The 21,198-nt window shown below is 47.4% G+C and overlaps 1 protein-coding gene across 5 annotated transcripts in view; it reads left to right on the top strand.

The window, feature by feature from the left end:
- Positions 1 to 21,198, top strand: part of LOC147248069 (glutamate receptor 1-like) — a 37,351-nt gene that overhangs the window by 14,676 nt on the left and 1,477 nt on the right. Inside the window, exons 7-16 of one of the 5 annotated variants that reach the window (XM_086179247.1) lie at positions 2,321 to 2,488; positions 2,715 to 2,819; positions 3,203 to 3,313; positions 4,423 to 4,629; positions 5,126 to 5,341; positions 5,502 to 5,619; positions 5,716 to 5,845; positions 6,939 to 7,137; positions 8,318 to 8,565; positions 15,513 to 15,627. In XM_086179247.1, the coding sequence (XP_086035373.1) occupies positions 2,321 to 2,488; positions 2,715 to 2,819; positions 3,203 to 3,313; positions 4,423 to 4,629; positions 5,126 to 5,341; positions 5,502 to 5,619; positions 5,716 to 5,845; positions 6,939 to 7,137; positions 8,318 to 8,565; positions 15,513 to 15,627 (1,617 nt within the window). Of the gene's footprint in view, positions 1 to 2,320; positions 2,489 to 2,714; positions 2,820 to 3,202; positions 3,314 to 4,422; positions 4,630 to 5,125; positions 5,342 to 5,501; positions 5,620 to 5,715; positions 5,846 to 6,938; positions 7,138 to 8,317; positions 8,566 to 10,220; positions 15,652 to 16,335; positions 16,451 to 21,198 lie in introns of those variants that run through there. The other 4 variants (XM_086179249.1, XM_086179250.1, XM_086179251.1 and 1 more) reach the window with 4 other exon arrangements.

Here is a 21,198-nt window from a genome sequence, read left to right on the forward strand (position 1 = left end):
CCCCCCCAAAAAAAAGTTGGGGCTCCATAGGAGTCACCGGCTGCAAATTACCAGCACAAAACCAAAAAATCTATAGTGACCAACAAATAATCAATAACATGATCAGAAACCACAAAACCAGTGATGAACAAGGTAAGGATACACAACACCTGTGTTTCAGCCCAGCAGTGTGCAGTGAAGACTGCCTCACCTCTCAGCAACCCTAACAGATTAAGAGAGACCAACACACACAGGGCATCACTAAAACAGGAGAATGGGGAGTCTAAAGGTCAGAGGTCATGGCACGGGTGCACGAGACAAAGCATCAGCCATGATGTTTTCTGTCCCTTTAATATGTAGAATGTGAGGTCGTATGCCTGCAAGAACAAAGACCACCTAACCAGTCTCTGATTTGGTGATTGAAGGGACTTCAAAAATGCCACGTTGTTGTGGTCAGTGTAAACCACCAGGGGCGCCCCACTCACATACATTAAATGTTGTAATGCCCAGACCAGAGCCAGGGCTTCCTTCTCATTGACGGAATAATTACTTTGATAACGGTTACATTTTTTGGAGGAGAAGCTAACTGGTCTCACCACCCTGTGGTCATCCCCCAGCAGCAAGACGGCTCCTGCTCCCACCTGACTTGCATCCACCTGCAGCATAAAAGGTCGATCAAAACGTGGAGCAGCTAAAACAGGAGAAGAGCAGAGCAGGCATTTCCCATTTCCAAATGCTTGTTGGCATTTTGGAGACCGGACGAATTTTGCCTTCGCCTTCAGCAGCTCAGTCAACGGAGGAACAACAGATGAAAAGTGTTCACAGAAACTCCAGCAGAAACCCACCACCCCAAAAAAACGCTGTAATTCTTTTTTGGTTGTCGGCCGAGGAAACTGGGAGACTGCAAAAACTTCTGCCTCAACTGGAGTAACATTAGCCTGCCCCACCACACGCCGAGGTAGTCACCTTCGCCATGGCAAATTCACATTTGGCCAAATTTACAGCGAGACGCGCCAAAACAAGCCACTCAAAGAGCGTATGACGCGCTGGAGGTGTGAGTGCCACCTGTCACTGTAAACCAGTTTTCCTGATCTGTGGCCAAAACTCCCATTTCCACCAGTTTTGATTTTAATGTCACTTTCCCATTTCCTTTTAACCGTTTATCCTCTAACTTAATACTAGAATGCTCCGCCAGTTTCGCCAACTCTTCTTTAGTGTACTTTTCCAAGTTCTCCTAGGATGGACAATCAACAAATGACTCAACTTCTGACATTGCATTAAAAACTGTAGCAAAGGTCAAATTTACGCATGAACAGGACCCGTCGAGCACCTTTAAGGCCACCGTATGTGCTCAGAGGATGGCGTTAACCCGCTATCTAATGGACAAACCCCTTATCTACGCTCCTCCGAGCCTTCATGCATCGACTAGCGATGGGTACAATGCACTGTTGACCGGTGGCATAGCAGGACACCTTCTGTCCTTCTTACCTGACTCCTGCTGCCAGCGTAAACAAAAACTGCATCTGAGGATCAACGCCACGTCCTGGGCAAGTAAACCACTAAACACAGTTAAGATTCAGCATTTAACCAACTAACTAACCCGATCACCAGCCAAAATGAGCTGTGCCCTTCTCCTATTCCCCAACACACAGAAACAGGTGTGCCAAACAATCACGCACATGCGCTCTCGCCGGCACAACGCACCAATTAATAAACAAAATCAGGGCTTTTCAAAACAAGACGCCCCAAACAAACATTTACCATTAACGTCTGTACTTAATCAGCAGACGGAGTCCCAACGAGGACCAAAAATACAAACTGCGCTCCAAATGTTTCAATCAACCCACCCTTCAAACAAGCCTGTTCACTCACAGCCAAAACAACCAGACGAGCCCCCATTTTGTGGCGACCTGGCTCCACGGCCATGACAGAAGGACGTGAGGAGTGCATTTTGAACAAAAGTAAATTAATTTATTTACAAATTAACAATAACTACAGGTAGGGGGTGTGTCAGACCAGACCTCACTCAGCCAATCCAGGCACCTCAAAAGAGAACCTATGCGTGAGATCTTCAGTTGAAACATCTACATGGGGGCCGTCACACTCGGAATTCATGATTAGTCAGGTGTGTTGCCATGACAACAGGGTAACACTGGCTAAGGTACTCGTTTGCATTCTGTCACGATGACAGTGGTGAGCTCAGTTAGCGTGAGGAGCTGTGGACGGCAGCAGCTTCACCTGGTGTGAAGGTTTCGTCTTCACCTTTAAAAGCTAACGGAGTTTGAGAAAGGAGGAGATTCATGTCACAGCTCAGCAACTCTTCTTTCACAACTTGTCTCAGTATACAGGAGCTCTGACATACGATGGCATCACTGTCATGGCAACGGCCTTCCAGAACCTGCGACGGCAGCGGATTGACATCTCACGCCGTGGCAATGCAGGGGAGTGTCTGGCCAACCCCCCCGCTCCCTGGGGACAAGGCATTGACATCCAGAGAGCCCTGCAACAGGTGCACACACACACACACACACACACACACACACACACACACACACACACTCTTACTTGTCTGCGTTCATGAATGAGCGTTAGGAGAGTGTTCCGGAGTGTAACCCTTCAATCAGCCAGGAGGGAAACAAGGACAGTGAACTGTAGTTCCACCTCTGTCTCCCTCACACTCTGTGTGTGTGTGTGTGTGTGTGTGTGTGTGTGTGTGTGCGCGCGCGTGCGCGCAGGTGCGTTTGGAGGGGTTGACAGGTCACGTCCAGTTTGATGAGCGAGGTCACCGTACCAACTACACCCTTACGGTGATGGAGCTGAGCCACGTGGGACCCCGCAAGGTTTGTGTGATCAAGGGGAGCAGAGTCACGGGACGGGGCGGGAGCAGCGCTTTGGCGGGAGCAGCGCTCTGGCGGGAGCAGCGCTCTGGCGGGAGCAGCGCTTTGGCGGGAGCAGCGCTGTGGCGGGAGCAGGTTTCTGCTCCGTCAGCTGGTCTCAGTAATTAGTTCCCATTCGTCTGATTAGAGGCGCTGTATAACTCAAAGCAGCTGGTTTGGTGTGAATCCTGCAGACTCGCCGCTTTGTCAGCAGCACAGTCCCACTGCATTCACCTTTGTAAATCCTAGTTGGGTCCCTGCCAGGGTTCTCAGTGTGGGAACCCTCGATCTCATTGTGTCCTTAGGGATGGTTGAAAGAATGTAACTGTGCTGTCACCTGTGTCCAGATCGGCTACTGGAACGAGAGGAGAGGCTATGTGAACACGGCCATCTACAAACCAGTGGTGGAGGACTTCTCCTCCGTGCAGAACCGCACCTACATCGTCACCACCATACTGGTACAAACTGTCAGAAATGACATCATCATCATCCTTGGCACCCCATCAGACAACATGGCACACCTGACTTAGTAAATAGAATTCACCAGCAGAACCAGTCAGAGAGAATACAACAACCAGACGAGTGCCTGTAGTGGTTATTGATACACTCAAACCAGGAAACACCAGCAGGGAGCTGCGCTATCAACCAGGATTGTAGGAGGTGCTAACTTCCTTAGCATTAATGAAGAGAAAAGTCTCTAACCCTCAGCCTTGACTGACAGATGCCCTTCATAGGACAGTGTTCACAGTGATATTATTTCCAAAATATCTACAAGTTGACTAACAAGGAACATGTGGCCCGTTGCGCTGCTGCCATCCAGGCCACCACATCATCCTCTGAAGTGTCAAACACTCAGAAGATTTTCAACTCATGAGTGGCAACAGGTCTCCCAGCTCTCTTTCTGCTGGACAGCTAAGCTAACGTTTGCTCAGTAACACTGCCAGTAGTGGCATTTGTGGTTGCAGTCATAACGGTAAACGGTAAACAGACTCAATTTATAGAGCGCTTTTCTACCTTAGCGGCTCTCAACGCTCTTTACAGTGTCGTCTCATTCACCCGTTCACACACACACACACACACACTCACTGATGGTGGAGCTGCCATGCAAGGCGCCAACCTACTCATCAGGAGCAATTATGGGTTCAGTATCTTGCTCAAGGGCACTTGGACATGGTCACCGGGGTCGATGATCGAACCACGAACCACGGCCACTCCACCCCTGAGCCACGCCGCCCACTTCATAATAATAAATTACAGTTACTGCACTGTACTTCATGCTTTCAGTTCCTTGATAACATCGTACTAGTATCTTTATTCTAAAATTCCTATTTCTTTAAGGAGGGAAGGGGCCTTTTTCAACCGTGGCTCCTGACCGGGTCGCTTTAGCAGCACTGCATTAGACACTTGTTAGCAACCCATGTTTTTAAGACTGCCTCCTGTGTCGCTCGAGAGGTTCCCAGCAGTCAAGAGAGGATCATTTCTACCATCAAACATCTGACAAAGAGTTAACTATATTTTTCAATGTTTTCTCGCAAAGAGAGAGATGATGTCCCGTGTCTCCTGGCAGGAAGCGCCCTACATGATGCTGAAGAAGAATCATGAGCAGTTTGTAGGCAACGACAAGTATGAAGGCTACTGCGCTGAACTGGCCTCTGAAATCGCCAAACACGTGGGCTTCACCTACCGGCTGGAGCTGGTCAGAGACGGCAAATATGGTGCCAGAGACTCTGAAACCAAGATGTGGAACGGCATGGTGGGAGAGCTGGTGTACGGGGTGAGTGAATGCTGGATCTGGTGCTTCTATGTGGGCCGGCCCTAAATCTCCATCTGCAGGCCTAAATTACAAAATAGGATTCTCGTGTTGAAATCCACCACATCGCCGTGTCTGCAGGGTCCAATACCTTTGGTCTGCTAATCCTCGCTGCCATGACACTGCAAGAGATTTGTGAGGAACTCGTGACAACCGTCTTCTGTGCAATCTCACAAAAGTTTGTGTTTTGGTTGCTGGAGTTGGGAGCAGTGTTGTCTATGAGGTTCAGTACAAGCTGGCAGGAGCAGCCTTCTGCTAGCCTGCTCACACGTACTGATATATGAAGTGCAATACCTAGCGGTAGAATTCTGGTGTTACCTGGACCGGGTGAAAGCAATGTCTACATCGCCACCTCCCTATGACTCACACTTCGAGAGAGGCTCCATAAAACGAATCAATAACCGTTGACCGTAGACAACATCTAGTGGTGAAAGCTGTGATTTGTCTTTGTCACCCGCAGCAGGCCGATGTGGCGGTCGCCCCGCTCACCATCACTCTGGTCAGAGAGCAGGTCATCGATTTCACCAAACCCTTCATGTCTCTGGGAATCTCCATCATGATCAAAAAACCTACAAAGTCCAAACCAGGTGTCTTCTCCTTCCTCGACCCGCTGGCCTACGAGATCTGGATGTGCATCGTCTTTGCCTACATCGGAGTCAGTGTGGTGCTCTTCTTGGTGAGACCAGCACCGCAACACTGGGAACCTGTTGTAATCAAGTATCTCATTACACCTGCCAGAAAACTTTGTTCACATCCGCACAGGAACCTGCTGAGAAACTAGATGCAGATTGGAGATCAGTGTTTCCATGGTTACTATCATATAGATTGTGTCTTAGGTGAGTCGCTTCAGTCCGTATGAGTGGAAGGGGGAAGACTCTGACCAAGAGGATGAGCCTGTTTCAACCTCCCGACGAGCTCCGCCCACTTCATCCTCTGAGCTGACTCACTCTCCAGGTATCCCATCATGCATCACCCGCCTCATGTTTATTAGGTGTTCAGGGAATTTGTTTCTTTGGTCATTCATCTGAGTCCTGTGGTTTTCTCTATCAGGGTACTCACAGGTCCAGAACCAGCAGAAGGAGAAGGAGGCTCCTGAACACACCAATGACTTCGGTATCTTCAATTCTCTCTGGTTCTCGCTTGGGGCCTTCATGCAGCAGGGCTGCGACATCTCACCCAGGTACGACACCAAAGCATTTCGCCATGGTAACGGCTGCTGCAGAACTGACCTGCTCCAGAGGTCCATAGAGACCAGAGAAGAACCTCAGGTGGATTTCTCTTATGTAAAATATATATGTATATACTGTATATATGTATGTATGTATATATGTATATACATATATATATGTGTGTATATATATGTATATATATATATGTATGTATATATGTATATATATGTATGTATATATATGTATATATATATATGTATGTATATATGTATATATATATATGTATGTATATATACACACACACACACACACACACACACACACACATATATATATATATATATATATATATATATATATATATATATATATGTATTTTTATTCTACTTTTAGAACCTCTTACTGTTAATGTTACTGTCAATATCAGTATTGAGCACAATGACCCAGTGGACTGGGGGACTGTTATGCTAAGCTAAGCTCTCTGGATCCTGTCAGTCAACCAGAACGTACACTAACACACACACTAAAATGCACACACGCACACATCAACACACCAGCATGCTAACAGCTCTGTTATGTTACTGCTGTGTGAACGCCAGAGGCTCTTTCTATTCTGGTTGACTTGTGTGTGTGTGTGTGTGTGTGTGTGTGTGTGTGTGTGTGTGTGTGTGTGTGTGTGTGTGTGTGTGTTTGTGCGCGAGATCTTCCTTATAAACTCAAATGATGTTGTCCCTCTCCTTCATGTGACATACAGGTAAAGTGTGTTTGTCAAACAGTACTTGTGAGGACCTGTGGTATGTTCTCTGACCTGACGTGATGTATGATCATGGATCTCCCTGTCTATCTGTCAGCAGTATTACTTTAAAACTATTTGGCCCATATTCTGATCCCGGGTGTGGAAACAATCCCTTGAATTTACCATCAAAAATATCAGTTGTAAGGGAGTTGTGTGTAGTAGTAACACTTAGAACAGAGCTTAGAGCTTCTGGCAGAACCTGTGTGGCTGAGGAACCTGTCGGTGTTGCTGGCACTGATTTTTGTTTTGGTTGTGTCTCCTGGCTCTCATGGTGGCTGACTTGCCCCCCTCCCCCACACTCTCTCCAGGTCTCTCTCGGGGCGAATTGTGGGAGGAGTTTGGTGGTTCTTCACCCTCATCATCATTTCCTCCTACACAGCCAACCTGGCTGCCTTCCTCACCGTGGAGAGGATGGTCTCCCCCATTGAGAGCGCCGAAGACCTCGCCAAGCAGACTGAGATCGCCTATGGGACCCTGGACGGTGGCTCCACCAAAGAGTTCTTCAAAGTGAGGACATGTTGCTCATTTCACATCTAAAATATTACAGTTTTTCAAACGTGCCCTTTTTTTGGGATCAACCACAAACCTGTGAACGAGAGTACGACTCTGACTTCTTCGGCTTGGTTCATGTCGGGTGTTGAGATGCAACATTCAGCCCTGCAGGTTTATTCTGCCTGGCAGGGATCTGGGAGATGTACTAGTACTACTAGAATTGCTACTGCCACTACTCAGTTGCAGGAGGTGTCAGCCTGAGGCTCTGCAGGTCTTCAGCCTCCTCCTCCAGCAGCATCATCAGGGATCTGGGAAGTGTACTAGTACTACTTGTTCCAGTACTACTAGTGGTAGTACTACTTGTACCAGTTCTACTAGTGGTTGGAGGTGTCAACCTGAGGCTCTGCAGGTCTGCAGCCTCCTCCTCCAGCAGCATCAGTCAGGGGTCCAGGAGGTGAGAAGCACCAAGACTCAGAGGAAGAAGTCCAGTTAGTGACCTGCAGCTGTGAGACAAGGAGGAGGGGAGAGAAGCCCAGTGCATCATGGGAGATCCTTGCCAGTCTAAGTCTATAGCAGCATAACTAGGGGGCAGAGCCAGCCTGAGCCCCCCTCCCCCCCAAACTGTCAGCTTATCAAAAAGGAAAGTTTTAAGTCTACTCTAAAACATAGAGAGGGGGTCTGAGTCCTGGACCAGGACTGGGAGACGGTTCCACAGGGGAGGAGTCAGATAACTAGTGCTTCCACCTTCCATTCTACTTTTAGAGCCTCTAGGAACCAGCAGGAGCCCAGCAGCATCCATGTCTAGGAGTGAGGCGCTACCTAGGAGTAAAGAGTAGGGATGGGGTCAAGGAGACAGGTAGATGGTACGGAAGAAGAAATTGTTGTACTAAGTTGGTCAAGTTCAGTGGTAGAAAAGTAGTCCAAGGGTGAGTCTGGGTCTACAGCTGCCTCTGAGTAGGCCTCTGGTTAGGTTCTGGCTTCCAGAATTCAGAATGGCACCAGACAACATGTGAAAGTAAAGGCTTCCAAACTGTCCACAACACACCACAGGAGCTACGTTCCTCTACACCATCTACATGGCAAAGGCCATCAATAGTGAAACTACTGGACGGGAGTGGAGGTAGAGGAGCAAACACAACATGCTTCGTCATCTGCATTATTTGGAATAATCCCTGTGGTATTTCTTTATCTTCAGCGGTCAAAGATTGCAGTTTTTGAGAAGATGTGGTCATACATGAGGAGTGCTGACCCATCGGTTTTTGTCAAGAACACCAATGAGGGTGTGAGCAGAGTACGGAAGTCGAAGGGGAAGTATGCCTACCTACTGGAGTCCTCCATGAATGAGTACATTGAGCAGCGGAAGCCGTGTGATACCATGAAAGTTGGAGGCAACCTGGACTCAAAAGGCTACGGAGTGGCCACTCCAAAAGGATCGCCCCTCAGGTACCTCCAGAGAAGTGGCTGTGCATGAGGATTTGATGTTGAGGGTGTCCCGTTTGTCCCGTCTGTGTTGATGTAAAGGAGGTTCTGGTCATCAACAGCACTCGACTCAAACTGACAGAAATATTTAATCAATACAACCAGACTGTTACATTAAAACTACATGAAATGTAGTTTTAATGTAACAAACGTGTGCTGACACTCTGCTGCAGAGGTTTAGACTTGAGTCAGACTTGATCAAATCTCATAGACTTGGGTTACATGGTCACAGCACCACCTCTGGTGATTAGTTGTAATTGCACCTGTGTTTTTGGACCTCCTTTGTTCATTTCCAAACCAAAAAATTATGACAGTTTGAGGTCACTGATTGTTGTTGTTTTAAACACTCCAATGTTGACATGTTTAACCACTACAGAGACATCCTAGCTAGTGGTAGATTTCAGGACGGTGAGGCTCGAGGCTTGGTGGCCCCGTCTGGAGTTGCTGTTGGTGGGGACTGTGAGTTCTGACCGCCTATCATCAGATGCTTGGACCAGCTGTAACATGCTAGCAGTTGTCACTGAGAGCAACAGCATCAATCGAGGTCCACTGCTACCTCAAATGTCTAAGTTGAACATGAGGTGTTGTCAGAGTTGTGAGCTGGTGGTGAATTTCGGGACGATGTGCAGGTGTGTATTGATGTCGGCACTCACCCAGCTAACATGCTGGGTGTTGCTAGCTGGGTCTTACCGGCAGTCTGCAACCAGGGGGTCATTGCTGATGGTCCACAACCTGTATGAGATATCAGCAATGTGAGCTCCTACAAGCAGAGACAGCTAAGCTAACAGAAAGCTTCAGTACTCAACTGCACCGTGCTTGGCCAACAGTGTGATGCAAAATAAGCAAATTGTGAGTATCAGTTAAATAAAACTACCACAGATTTAATGCCTAAACACTGGAATCTCAAATTAAACAGGCTTGAAATGTATATAAACAGTAGTAGTACAACAACAACAGCAGTATTCCTCTCTTATTTCTGGAGAATACTCCTCTTTTTCAGGTGACACAAGTTATCAAGCATCCAAACTTCTGCAAATGATGCAAATGAAAAGCAAATATTCCAATCACCAAAGTGGCACGATGGCAACAAAGTGAAAATGTGCCTCCAGTCCACTGTGACCGACCGACCTCTGACCCTGACCAACCACACTGATTTAGTGCTCGGATGTCAACACAGACACCAAGTTGATAACTGTCATCAGTGGGTCGTCGCCTCAGTCAGCAGTTTTACTTCATTCTGTGACAAATATTTTAAAAGAATGTATGTAACTCTTCAGGAGTACAACTTTGAGGCAGCATGGATGCAGTAATATTCAGAATGTAAACATATTTGTGATATTCTTACCTCCAAATCAGAATATGGTCCAACCTCTGCAGTGTCCAGCCCTCTAACAAAGGGTTCTTCTTACAATTGACTTCAGAGTCGTTGGCTGATGCTGTCAGAACATTTTAGATGTTTTTATGTGATCAGAATATCTCAAATTTGTCTGTTCGTCTGTCAGTTTGTCTGTTTGTCCAGCTGTCAGTCTCTTAATCTGTCTCTCTGTCTGTCTTGTCTCTTTCTCTCTTTTATCTTTGTCATGTGTGTGTTGTCTGTCTGTTGTTTGTTTGCCTGTCAGCTATCGTCTGGTTTGCCTGTCTGCCTGCCAACCTGCCTGTCTCTGCTCACACCCACGTCCATCTGTCCACCATCCACCTGTCCTATCATGAATGAGCACTGCTGCTGTCAGGTAAACGCCTGCAGTTCAAATCTAATTTGGCTGATTTAGCTGTTGTGGTAACTGTTAGCAGTTTTAGTAATTACTACAAATTACTCCACTGTGTAACTGTCGCTGTTCCACCTGTGACCACATAAAACCCATAGCAACGCCATAGCAACTATTTCAGTCCCCCTAGTAACTATCCACCCCAGATAATCCAAGGAAACTACCTAGCCACCACCCCGTGCTCGCCCCCAGGCACTAGCATTATTAGTTTGACAGCATCTTGTGTCTGTACTTTAGCTGTTAATGAGTCTTCATGCAACGTTTTGCTCAAAGCTGAAAATCAGAAGAAAGTGACACAATAAAAAGAGTTTGTCTATTTTTACCTGACAGCAGCACTTGAAGTCGTGTTTTTTTTGTTCCTTTTCTTTGTTTCAGACATGCGTGGATGTTGTTATCAGATGTTCTGAAGGAGAACATTGTGTTCTCTCATTCCCTGCACATCAGCGTTTTGTAGCCGACCCAGAGTCGGAGAACGGGCCCCACTCCAGAGATGAGATTAGTCCATGCTGAACATTATCGGTTATTACATTCACTGATGTCTTGGAGCTTTGCAGTTCAGTGGTTTTTGGTTTTGATTGAGAACGATGGAAATGTCAATTGAGGATTTGCAGCTCGTCAGTGATTCATCACTATTGTCTTTTCCTGAGCAGATAACTGCAGATGCAGAAAAAATATAAATTTACCCTCCATTTTTGAATCGAGAACAAGAGGGAGTTTGTATTTGTGTTCAGTTGCCTGGCAACACTTCTGTAAAGCACTGGAATGCTGAGCACATGTAAATCACCATTACAGTGAAGGAAAAATGCAGGTCCATTAGAAAGTAGCCTGATGTTGCCACAGTTGCAGCCACAACATTAAAACCCCTGATAGCTGAGGTGAATGATGATCTGGTAACGAGGGGCGGGACTCAGTCAGCCACACGTAAGCAGTCGCTTGTTGGAGTTGATCATTTTGAAGGCGGAAAGATCAAAGCGAGGATGACCATGATGGCCATCCAACATCTGTATGATGGTCCAAGGAAACCCAAGAGGAATGGGAGTGACAGGCTGGCAGAGGCTGACTCCCTATTCAGGTTGACTCCTCATAGAGACCCATCTCTCATAGAGACCGACCCCTCATAGAGTCAGATCTCTCATACAGGCTGACCCCCCATAGAGGCCAATACATCCTAGAGGCCGACCCCCCATCGAGACCGACCCCCCTGTCGAGGCTGATCCCTTTTAGAGAGTGACCCTTCCCTGTGGTCCCAACAAACGGTGTGTACTTGTGATGACCCCACCTGCACCAGACCTGGAACAATGGTAGAACAGCACCTGGTCTGATGGATCTCGTTTGCTGGTTTCAATCCGATTTTCTTAATTGATTGATTGGTTGGTGTGTCCACGAACACAGTGTTCTTGCTGCTCGTTGGTCAGACGTGTTGGGGGCAAAACAACATGGTAAATGCAGGAAAAAGGTCAAATGTTTTGGGCTAGAATGTATTTTTTATCATGTTTCTCCAGACTTTGATTGAAGCAGATGAAAGAATGTGTGTGTGTGTGTGTGTGTGTGTGTGTGTGTGTTAATTACTGGGAAAGAAGTGCCGCCACAATGTATCATGGGAGGAAGTCAAGCTATTGGAGGCAGTGAGATGTTTGGATCCTGCTGGGGAACTTTAGGGCCTGGTATCATGACACCTAAAACCTGTTGACCTGCTTCATGGCGGCGGTGGCACTTTTAGCAGTATGAACAGGTTCTCTGAGGACACCTTCAACTTCACAATATCATTCAAGTGATTTTAATGTTCTCTACAGACATAGAACCTCCCCAAGTGTTCTGGTTGTGGTCTAGTCTCGGTGATGACTGTTCTCTTTCTCTGGGTCGTCTTGCTCTGAACTCCAACACCTGACAAGTCAGTGATGTCATTTCATGTGTCACTCATCAACCTTCATCCCTCTGTGCCACTAAAACCAGGACTGTGTGGTTCTACATGGACGGTTTGAAGAGTTTGAGAATGTGACGACCTCCAAACCTTCTAGTTGAATGTTTCTGGCTCTAGTACTTTTTGGAACGTCTCAGTATTAGCGGTTATTTCAGCAGCCACATCATCCAGGGTGGAAGATGTTTGGAAGCCAATTCAATAATTATTTCAATTTGTGGTTGAATTAATGAAAGAATTTTCGCATCTTTGCACGTTTCAGCTGGAATATTTGACATTCTGCTTTGTGTTGTTATTTAAATGTGATTATTATATAGTTTAATATTCACATTGCACCAGAGATCCCAAGTCAAGATGTGTTACTGATGTCTACATCTCACTCGTTCACCCACTCATTCATTCACTCACTCATCAGCTCACTCACTCATTCATTCGGCTTCCATGTCATTCTGTTTTAACTCACTGTTCCCCTTTTATTTATCAGCTAATGAACTGAAACAAAGGCAAGTTGCGTTTTGCTGATTAGAATCAGTTGCAGGATTTATTTTCTGTGTTTACTAAAATGTTGCTTTCCTTCACTTGTGTTCTTGCGTGAAACGTTCTCACAGCAGCTTTGATTTGAGGAACAAACACAACTGATCAAAGCGATACAAATGTTTAAGGGCTTTAACACTGAGAAACACTCAGGATGGGTGAAAAATGAGGCACGAGTGTCATGAACCGGACATCACATTAGTAGGTTCAGTTGTACATCAGATCCACCAGTAAACACCAGACTGGTGGATGGTGGAGGTTCAGTTCTACATCAGATCCACCAGTAAACACCAGACCGGTGGATGGTGGAGGTCCAGTTCTACATCAGATCCACCAGTAAACACCAGACTGGTGGATGTTGGAGGTTCAGTTCTACATCAGATCCACCAGTAACACCAGACTGGTGGATGGTGGAGGTTCAGGTCTACATCAGATCCACCAGTAAACACCAGACTGGTGGATGGTGGAGGTTCAGTTCTACATCAGATCCACCAGTAAACACCAGACTGGTGGATGGTGGAGGTCCAGTTCTACATCAGATCCACCAGTAAACACCAGACTGGTGGATGTTGGAGTGGTGGAGTCTTAAAAACCTGGGTTGCTAACAAGAGTCTAGAGGAGCCTACAGAGGTCACGGAGGTCATTAAAGGTCATCAGGGGGAACAGAAGAAGCCTGAAGCTCAGTGGTGGTGACCTTGAAGCAACTGTTCGCACTGACTGGAGACGTTGGGATCCCTTCTGCTGCTGATTTATTACCTAGATGAGAAAAACGTCTGAGATAATTTGGTTGAAGAAGAGTGAGAGGTTGAATATTTCCCACCTCTGCTTCCTGTAAGAAGCAGGAATCAAAGCATGGCTTATTACTCTGCTTCCCTACAACACTGAAGTTCAGCAACAAGTCAAAGACAGATTTGTGTTTATGAACACTCGAAAGGCCTTTTAAAGGCAGTGAAAACCTGCCATCATGTTTGGTTTCTCAAACCGAAGCTTCTGGTTACGACACGCTCAACTTGAAATGACGGAAAACATCATTTGATGAAGAGCAGTAACTCAGGAAGCATTCATTTTGTGATGTCATTTACACCATAATTATGCTGGAGTCTTAAGGCCATTGTAGAAAAAAAAGAAGCTGAAAGGGCAAAAGTGGAAGCTGCAAACAGTTGTTTTCACTTTGGGAGTGAAGAATCAATTATTTTTGATGCCATCAGATACAACGGCCCTGGTTGATCAACCAGCGTAGGAACAGGCGATCCACCATCTCACGTGTGTAGGAACCAGCAATCCATCATCTCACGTGTGTAGGAACAGGCGATCCACCGTGTCACGTATGTGGAGGAACAGGCGATCCACCGTGTCACGTGTGTGGGAACAGGCGATCCACCGTCTCACGTGTGTAGGAACAGCCGATCCACCATGTCACGTGTGTAGGAACAGGCGATCCACCGTGTCACGTGTGTAGGAACAGGCGATCCACCGTGTCACGTGTGTGGGAACAGGCGATCCACCGTCTCACGTGTGTAGGAACAGCCGATCCACCGTCTCACGTGTGTTGGAACAGCCGATCCACCGTCTCACGTGTGTAGGAACAGCCGATCCACCGTCTCACGTGTGTAGGAACAGGCGATCGACCGTCTCACGTGTGTAGGAACCGGCGATCCACCGTCTCACGAGTGTAGGAACAGGCGATCCACCGTCTCACGTGTGTTGGAACAGCCGATCCACCGTCTCACGTGTGTAGGAACAGCCGATCCACCGTCTCACGTGTGTAGGAACAGGCGATCGACCGTCTCACGTGTGTAGGAACCGGCGATCCACCGTCTCACGAGTGTAGGAACAGGCGATCCACCGTCTCACGAGTGTAGGAACAGGCGATCCACCGTCTCACGAGTGTAGGAACAGGCGATCCACCGTCTCACGAGTGTAGGAACAGGCGATCCACCGTCTCACGAGTGTAGGAACAGGCGATCGACTGTCTCACGTGTGAACTGTTGAATTGCTCACACCAGCCACACTGATCTCAGCGACAGACGACTGATTGTTGATGGATGCTGCTGAAACAATCGTCATTTATGCGTCACGCCTGAACAATTGAGTCCACTACACACAGGGATATAATCCGTCTGAGAAGAAGAACTTTTCTGATCTTAAGATCGGAACCTTCACATCAATTGATCAACAGAACCAACTACTTAGATGTGAGGGGCTGAGGGTGAAACAAAAGGAGGCGGGAACACAGATGACCTCACAACTGCCTTCAGACGACAGAAGGTTGACTGCGCTGCACCGTCAGGCCAGACTCAGCACGCCATCCCAGAACTGGCGTGAGATCTGACCACAGCCGCACTCACATCCATGTTGATACATGTGGTGGAACGATCGCATGCCGTTTCCTGTCCTACAGTCACTTGATGAATGAGGGCCAGCGTGTCCACGGTATTCCTTCGGGATGCCTGTGTCCTTTTGAAATTTATAGAATTCACTTCCTGGATAAAAGAAAGAGAAAACTTGCAGATTTGCATGTTTTTATCTGGCAAGTTCAGGAGTTCAAATCTTGAAAACTTTCCCCCCTTCCAACTTTTTCCCTGCAATGGCCCTTATATGCCATTGCACCAATATGGCTGCCATGACTCGATATAATGTTGCCATCCTCTGGTCATTAATGCCACGTTCTATCGTTGCTATCATTCCCGTAGAAATCCCGTTAACTTGGCAGTGTTAAAACTGAACGAGCAGGGCCTGTTGGACAAATTGAAAAACAGATGGTGGTATGACAAGGGCGAGTGCGGCATCGGGGGAGGGGACTCCAAGGTCAGATCACCGTAACCCCAACGGGTAACGACAGGCAATGGAACACCAGGGTAACCGGCAACCAACCATATCTGAAATATGGAGAATAAAACACTCACGGACTTCGGAAACTCTGAAACACCATAACACCAAAACTAATTTTACAAAATAGGCACAAACTAGAAATACTGCACTATGGTTGTATGCCTCTTTAAAATGTACCTGTCACAATGGCCTCAACCTTCGACCTCCAAAACCTTGCCAGTTCATCCTGGCACCGTTTCCTGGTCTTCCAGGAGGGTTTCTCTCTGGAGTGTTTCCAGCTCTTGCCGGTTACCCAAAGTGATATAGTAATACACATCTCGCACGTAGAGAGTCAGGCCGCCGCAGGCTAGATGGAGTATTAACGCATATCACTTTGTCTGCTGTATTGTATGACTCTTCTTCTTCTGCTCTGTTATTTGACAGTTTCTGTTGTTTATTAGATTCTGTTAGTTGGTTTCATTGTTTTTTTCGATTCTGTTGTTATTTCTTAAGTTTTGTTGTTCATCAGCTCTGTGTATTAGTTTCTGTTAGTTTGGAGGTTGCGGCCTCTGTGCTGCTTCACCAGGTTTATAAAATGGCTGCCGCCGCTGCTGCTGTTGCAATAACAATAACATAAGATAACATGACGGTGCATAATGTTATTTATGTTATTTCCCCACCCCCACCCCCTCCGGTTCTTTGAAGAGTCCCAGTAAACCTAGCAGTACTGAAGCTCAATGAACAAGCCATCTTAGACAAGTTGAAAAACAAGTGGTGGTATGACAAGGGGGAGTGTGGACACAAGGACTCCGGCAGAAAGGTCAGTTCTTGAGGTCGTTCGGCCTGTTTTCAAGGTCATGTGTTGAGCCCCCCCGACCCCAAACCCCACCCCTACCCACCCCCGATCCGTCTCAAACCTCAGCAGGTACACTCTGAAAATGGAAAGGTTCCTGGCAATTTCTGCTACAAATAGATCAGTAATAGTTGATGTCATCACAGCGCGTTTTTGGCCTCCGCGTGTCGTTAGTCACCACGAACATCGGTGGTGCAGCTGGCGTTTCCTCTCAGGTGTCAACAAAGAGCAGTTTCTTACACGCCATTAGTCCCACTGTCTCATACTGGATGACTGGGTCGTGACATCATCACAGTCTAGGTGTCTGGGTCGTGACATCATCAAAGAAGATTTAGCTGTGATTTAATTATAATTAACAGGATAAATGATGGCAATTTGGACAGCCTATGAATTTATGATTTAATTGCTGGTTTTCTGAATGGAGTTCAGATCAGGTGGACTTCAGGACGTTGGACGCAGCATCACGAATCTAGGAACCTTTATGATGAATGTACATTTGAGTTATACGTGATGGTGCCTCACGTCTGGTCAGAAAACAGAAACTCTCAGCAAGAAAACAAATGAATGTTTGTCCCCACATCTCGAGGTGTTCGTCCGACCTCCCACGAGACGTCAAAACCAGTCCGGAGAATTCATGTTCAGGTTGAGCTGCCGCTGTCCATCAAACTTTTGGTTTTCAGAGTGTGACGCCGCGGCTCTGCTGACCTCGCGGAGAGCTGAAGGAATGCGGATATCTGCTGCTGGCTTGAAAACCTCACAACTCCAGTCAGATGAGCCCATAAATGCTGCACAGGTTTAATCAGCTTCCCTCAAAACTTCAGCTCAGACAAACTGACATAAATAGCGAGAGGAGCGCTGCTGACTGTGATGGAGGCAACAGTAGGAGATAAGAGGTTTTCATGTCTGCAGGTCAGGACGACTCAGAGGATTTTCTCTGCTCGCCTTCCTTCTGTTCTTCTGTGGTCATCTCAGCTCACAGGAGCAGCTGCAGACAGCCAGCGTCTGGAAAATCTGACTATGTACATCACTCCGACTCCTGACAGCGTTCAGCTGCCGCGTGGAGTTCTGGGGAGGGAGGGGCTAACTGCTCCCACAGACCATGGAGGGAGGATATTTTTAAATTAGGCAGCTGATGTAAACAGTCAGATTTTCTAACCTGCAGATCTACTTCCTGTCCTGCTGTCACTCAACAGCTCTAACATCTTCACTACTGCCCAGCCCCCCCCCCACATGCGCACGCACGCACGCACACACACGCACACACACACACACACACACACGCCAATGTTTTTGTCTTCAACCTGTCACGCAGCTTCTGTGTCCTCTAAACCAGCCGACTCAAAGACAGCGTGTTGGCAAGGCTCCTTATCAGCTCAAAATAGCAAATTACAATTTGCCATGGAGGACTTTATAGCTATGATGCCCTCTGACCTTTGACCCCCAGTTCATGCGAGAACAAAATTACAGAAAAATATCTCACAGGGATTAATAATCTATATGGTGTTTAACATCCATCATTGTGACGATCAATCAATAGTCAATACGGGGGTCATTCCTGGCGTGGCGTGACGAGCTCCACCCAGTGCTGGTCAAACACAATCAGGCGTTAGTGGTGGGAAGCTAACGTGACAGTTTGGAGATGAAAACCTGCGTGTAGGTTCAGCTGCAACTGTTAGCAGCTGCATGTCATCAGACGAGTACACGTGATGCATGTGACCACAGAAGACACAACTGCTGATGTCATCGCAAACACCAGCACACAGGCCAATCAAAGCCCCCATTTATGAAGAAAAAGTTGTTGAAGGAATCACTAAACTTTAGCTAAACACGAATCTAGCAAACAAATTTTGTTGGCCAAAATAAACTCTCATGAGGTCTTTGTTTTTTCCCTTTGTTTTTCTGTGCATGCGGTTGCATGTGACATGTATGGAGGGTATGCAGTGACATCACTTCCTGTGACACACCCCTTCAGCTGGACTGAGCGGTGTCAGTGCCCCACCAGTCCCAACTGTGCCACTGGTCCCACACATTCACAGGTGACGCTCGCCGCCAGGGGTCTTAAAAACACCAGAGTAGATTGACAACGTCGAGTGTTGCGAGGGAGATGACGTCATCATCAACATCATTGGGTCTTCGCGATCAACACATTAGCAGCACTAAAAACACTACAAACACCCACTAACCAGTGTCCCAGCCCCCCAACACCCATGAGGCAGCTGGGCCAGACGGCTTGGAGCCGGTTTTCACATCCTTACCATTCAAAACCTGGTCCTGGACTGTTCTTGCTGTCAATGAGCGCCCAATATGAGCATCAATTATTCTTTCTTTCTTCCACGCCAAGTAAATCCTTAATTTGAACCCCTACACATGCATGAAATGCATAACGTGCATAATGTAATTTTCACCCCATGAACTTGTCCGGTCTGGGGACACGTTCACTAATCTAAAAAAAACAACCAAAAAACTCAAAAGTGCCACCTAGGGAGCCGAAAAACAAAAAAAAATTTTTGGAGCACTATAACTCCTCCCACGAATGTCCCACAAACATGGGACCAACACTGTTGGACTCGTCTCATCAAGACCAACAATTCTTACACTCTGACCTCTCACCTGTCTACAACAGAACGTCCACAAATTGGACAAAACTGTCAAAATGAGCACTTTTTTCACTGCCCGAACAAAATCTATCTCCTCCTAAGGCATTAATGCTATCGCTTCCAAACTTTGCCAAATTAATCACACAACTCTGCTCTTCAAAAATCTTTAAAAGTTTTTATCTGAATTACTCGGTTCCCATTTTATAAGCCGCCAAAGTGGGGGAGACACGTTTCAGCTTCCAATGGAAGCCTATGGGGAGACGGTGTCCTCTCAGGTTCATACTGTCAAACAAACGCTTCTCACGTCTACACCATCCATCCCACAGCTCTACCAACCACACCACTGCATTCCTGACAAAAACCCCTCCAAGAACATGGTGTTCTGTGTCCCTCTGGACCAGCGTATGCTGACTTCTTCCTCTTGTCCCACTCCAGTCCTGGTGCTCCTCCTCTCTCTCCACTCTAGCACAGATCAGAGACAGAGCAGTGGGGAGGGGTTCTTAAAGGGCCAGCTCTCAGCTCTGCTCTCACTCTAGCACAGATCAGAGACAGAGCAGTGGGGAGGGGTTCTTAAAGGGCCAGCTCTCAGCTCTGCTCTCTCTCTAGCACAGATCAAAGACAGAGCAGTGGGGGAGGGGCTCTTAAAGGGCCAGCTCTCAGCTCTGCTCTCACTCTAGCACAGATCAGAGACAGAGCAGTGGGGAGGGGTTCTTAAAGGGCCAGCTCTCAGCTCTGCTCTCACTCTAGCACAGATCAGAGACAGAGCAGTGGGGGAGGGGTTCTTAAAGGGCCAGCTCTCAGCTCTGCTCTCACTCTAGCACAGATCAAAGACAGAGCAGTGGGGGAGGGGTTCTTAAAGGGCCTGCTCTCAGCTCTGCTCTCACTCTAACACAGATCAGAGACAGAGCAGTGGGGGAGGGGTTCTTAAAGGGCCAGCTCTCAGCTCTGCTCTCACTCTAGCACAGATCAGAGACAGAGCAGTGGGGGAGGGGTTCTTAAAGGGCCAGCTCTCAGCTCTGCTCTCACTCTAGCACAGATCAGAGACAGAGCAGTGGGGGAGGGGTTCTTAAAGGGCCAGCTCTCAGCTCTGCTCTCACTCTAGCACAGATCAGAGACAGAGCAGTGGGGGAGGGGTTCTTAAAGGGCCAGCTCTCAGCTCTGCTCTCACTCTAGCACAGATCAGAGACAGAGCAGTGGGGGAGGGGTTCTTAAAGGGCCAGCTCTCAGCTCTGCTCTCTCTCTAGCACAGATCAGAGACAGAGCAGTGGGGGAGGGGTTCTTAAAGGGCCAGCTCTCAGCTCTGCTCTCACTCTAACACAGATCAAAGACAGAGCAGTGGGGAGGGGTTCTTAAAGGGCCAGCTCTCAGCTCTGCTCTCCACTCTAGCACAGATCAGAGACAGAGCAGTGGGGGAGGGGTTCTTAAAGGGCCAGCTCTCAGCTCTGCTCTCACTCTAGCACAGATCAGAGACAGAGCAGTGGGGGAGGGGTTCTTAAAGGGCCAGCTCTCAGCTCTGCTCTCACTCTCTGATCAGACTCAGGCTTCTAACTCCTCAACTACAAGGCCTCCACACTGGACCAGGACACCCTGGTATTCAGGCCAGGGCTCAGGCCCTCACAACCCTTTTATGTTTGCTCGTTTATTCTTCAGTTTTCCATTCCTCTGGGACATCTAACTAAACTGACGTTCAGTACAGAGCATGTGGATGGCGGTGTCAGTGGCGTGGCTGGGACCAGCACTGACAGCACGCACAACATGGCTGCCCTCAGTCAGGATACAACAGAATAACCAACGATCACCCGTTGAATCAGCATGGAGGTGGATGTTAGCCCGGCAGCATTAGCAATGCTTACAGTTTTTCATTGATGACGTGTTGGATCTCAAGGCATTGAATGCACATTACAGTCACCAGTGTGTGGATGTTTGTGGGCGTGGCCACAGTGACATCACCTGCATACTCTCCATATGGATGAAGGGTTGTGATCGGAGGCAAAACATTTAATATTTTACTTTTGCTAAGAAAGAAAAACTAAAAGTCGCTGAATTTGTCTTTTCAATTTTGGTTTTTTGGGGGGGAATTTTAGTTTGCTCCCTTAAGTGGCACTCTAATGACGGCGG

Source organism: Aulostomus chinensis, chromosome 15, assembly GCF_037954235.1.
Source record: "Aulostomus chinensis isolate RoL2024-O1b breed Wild chromosome 15, RoL_Achi_v1.0, whole genome shotgun sequence".
Lineage (NCBI taxonomy): Eukaryota > Metazoa > Chordata > Actinopteri > Syngnathiformes > Aulostomidae > Aulostomus > Aulostomus chinensis.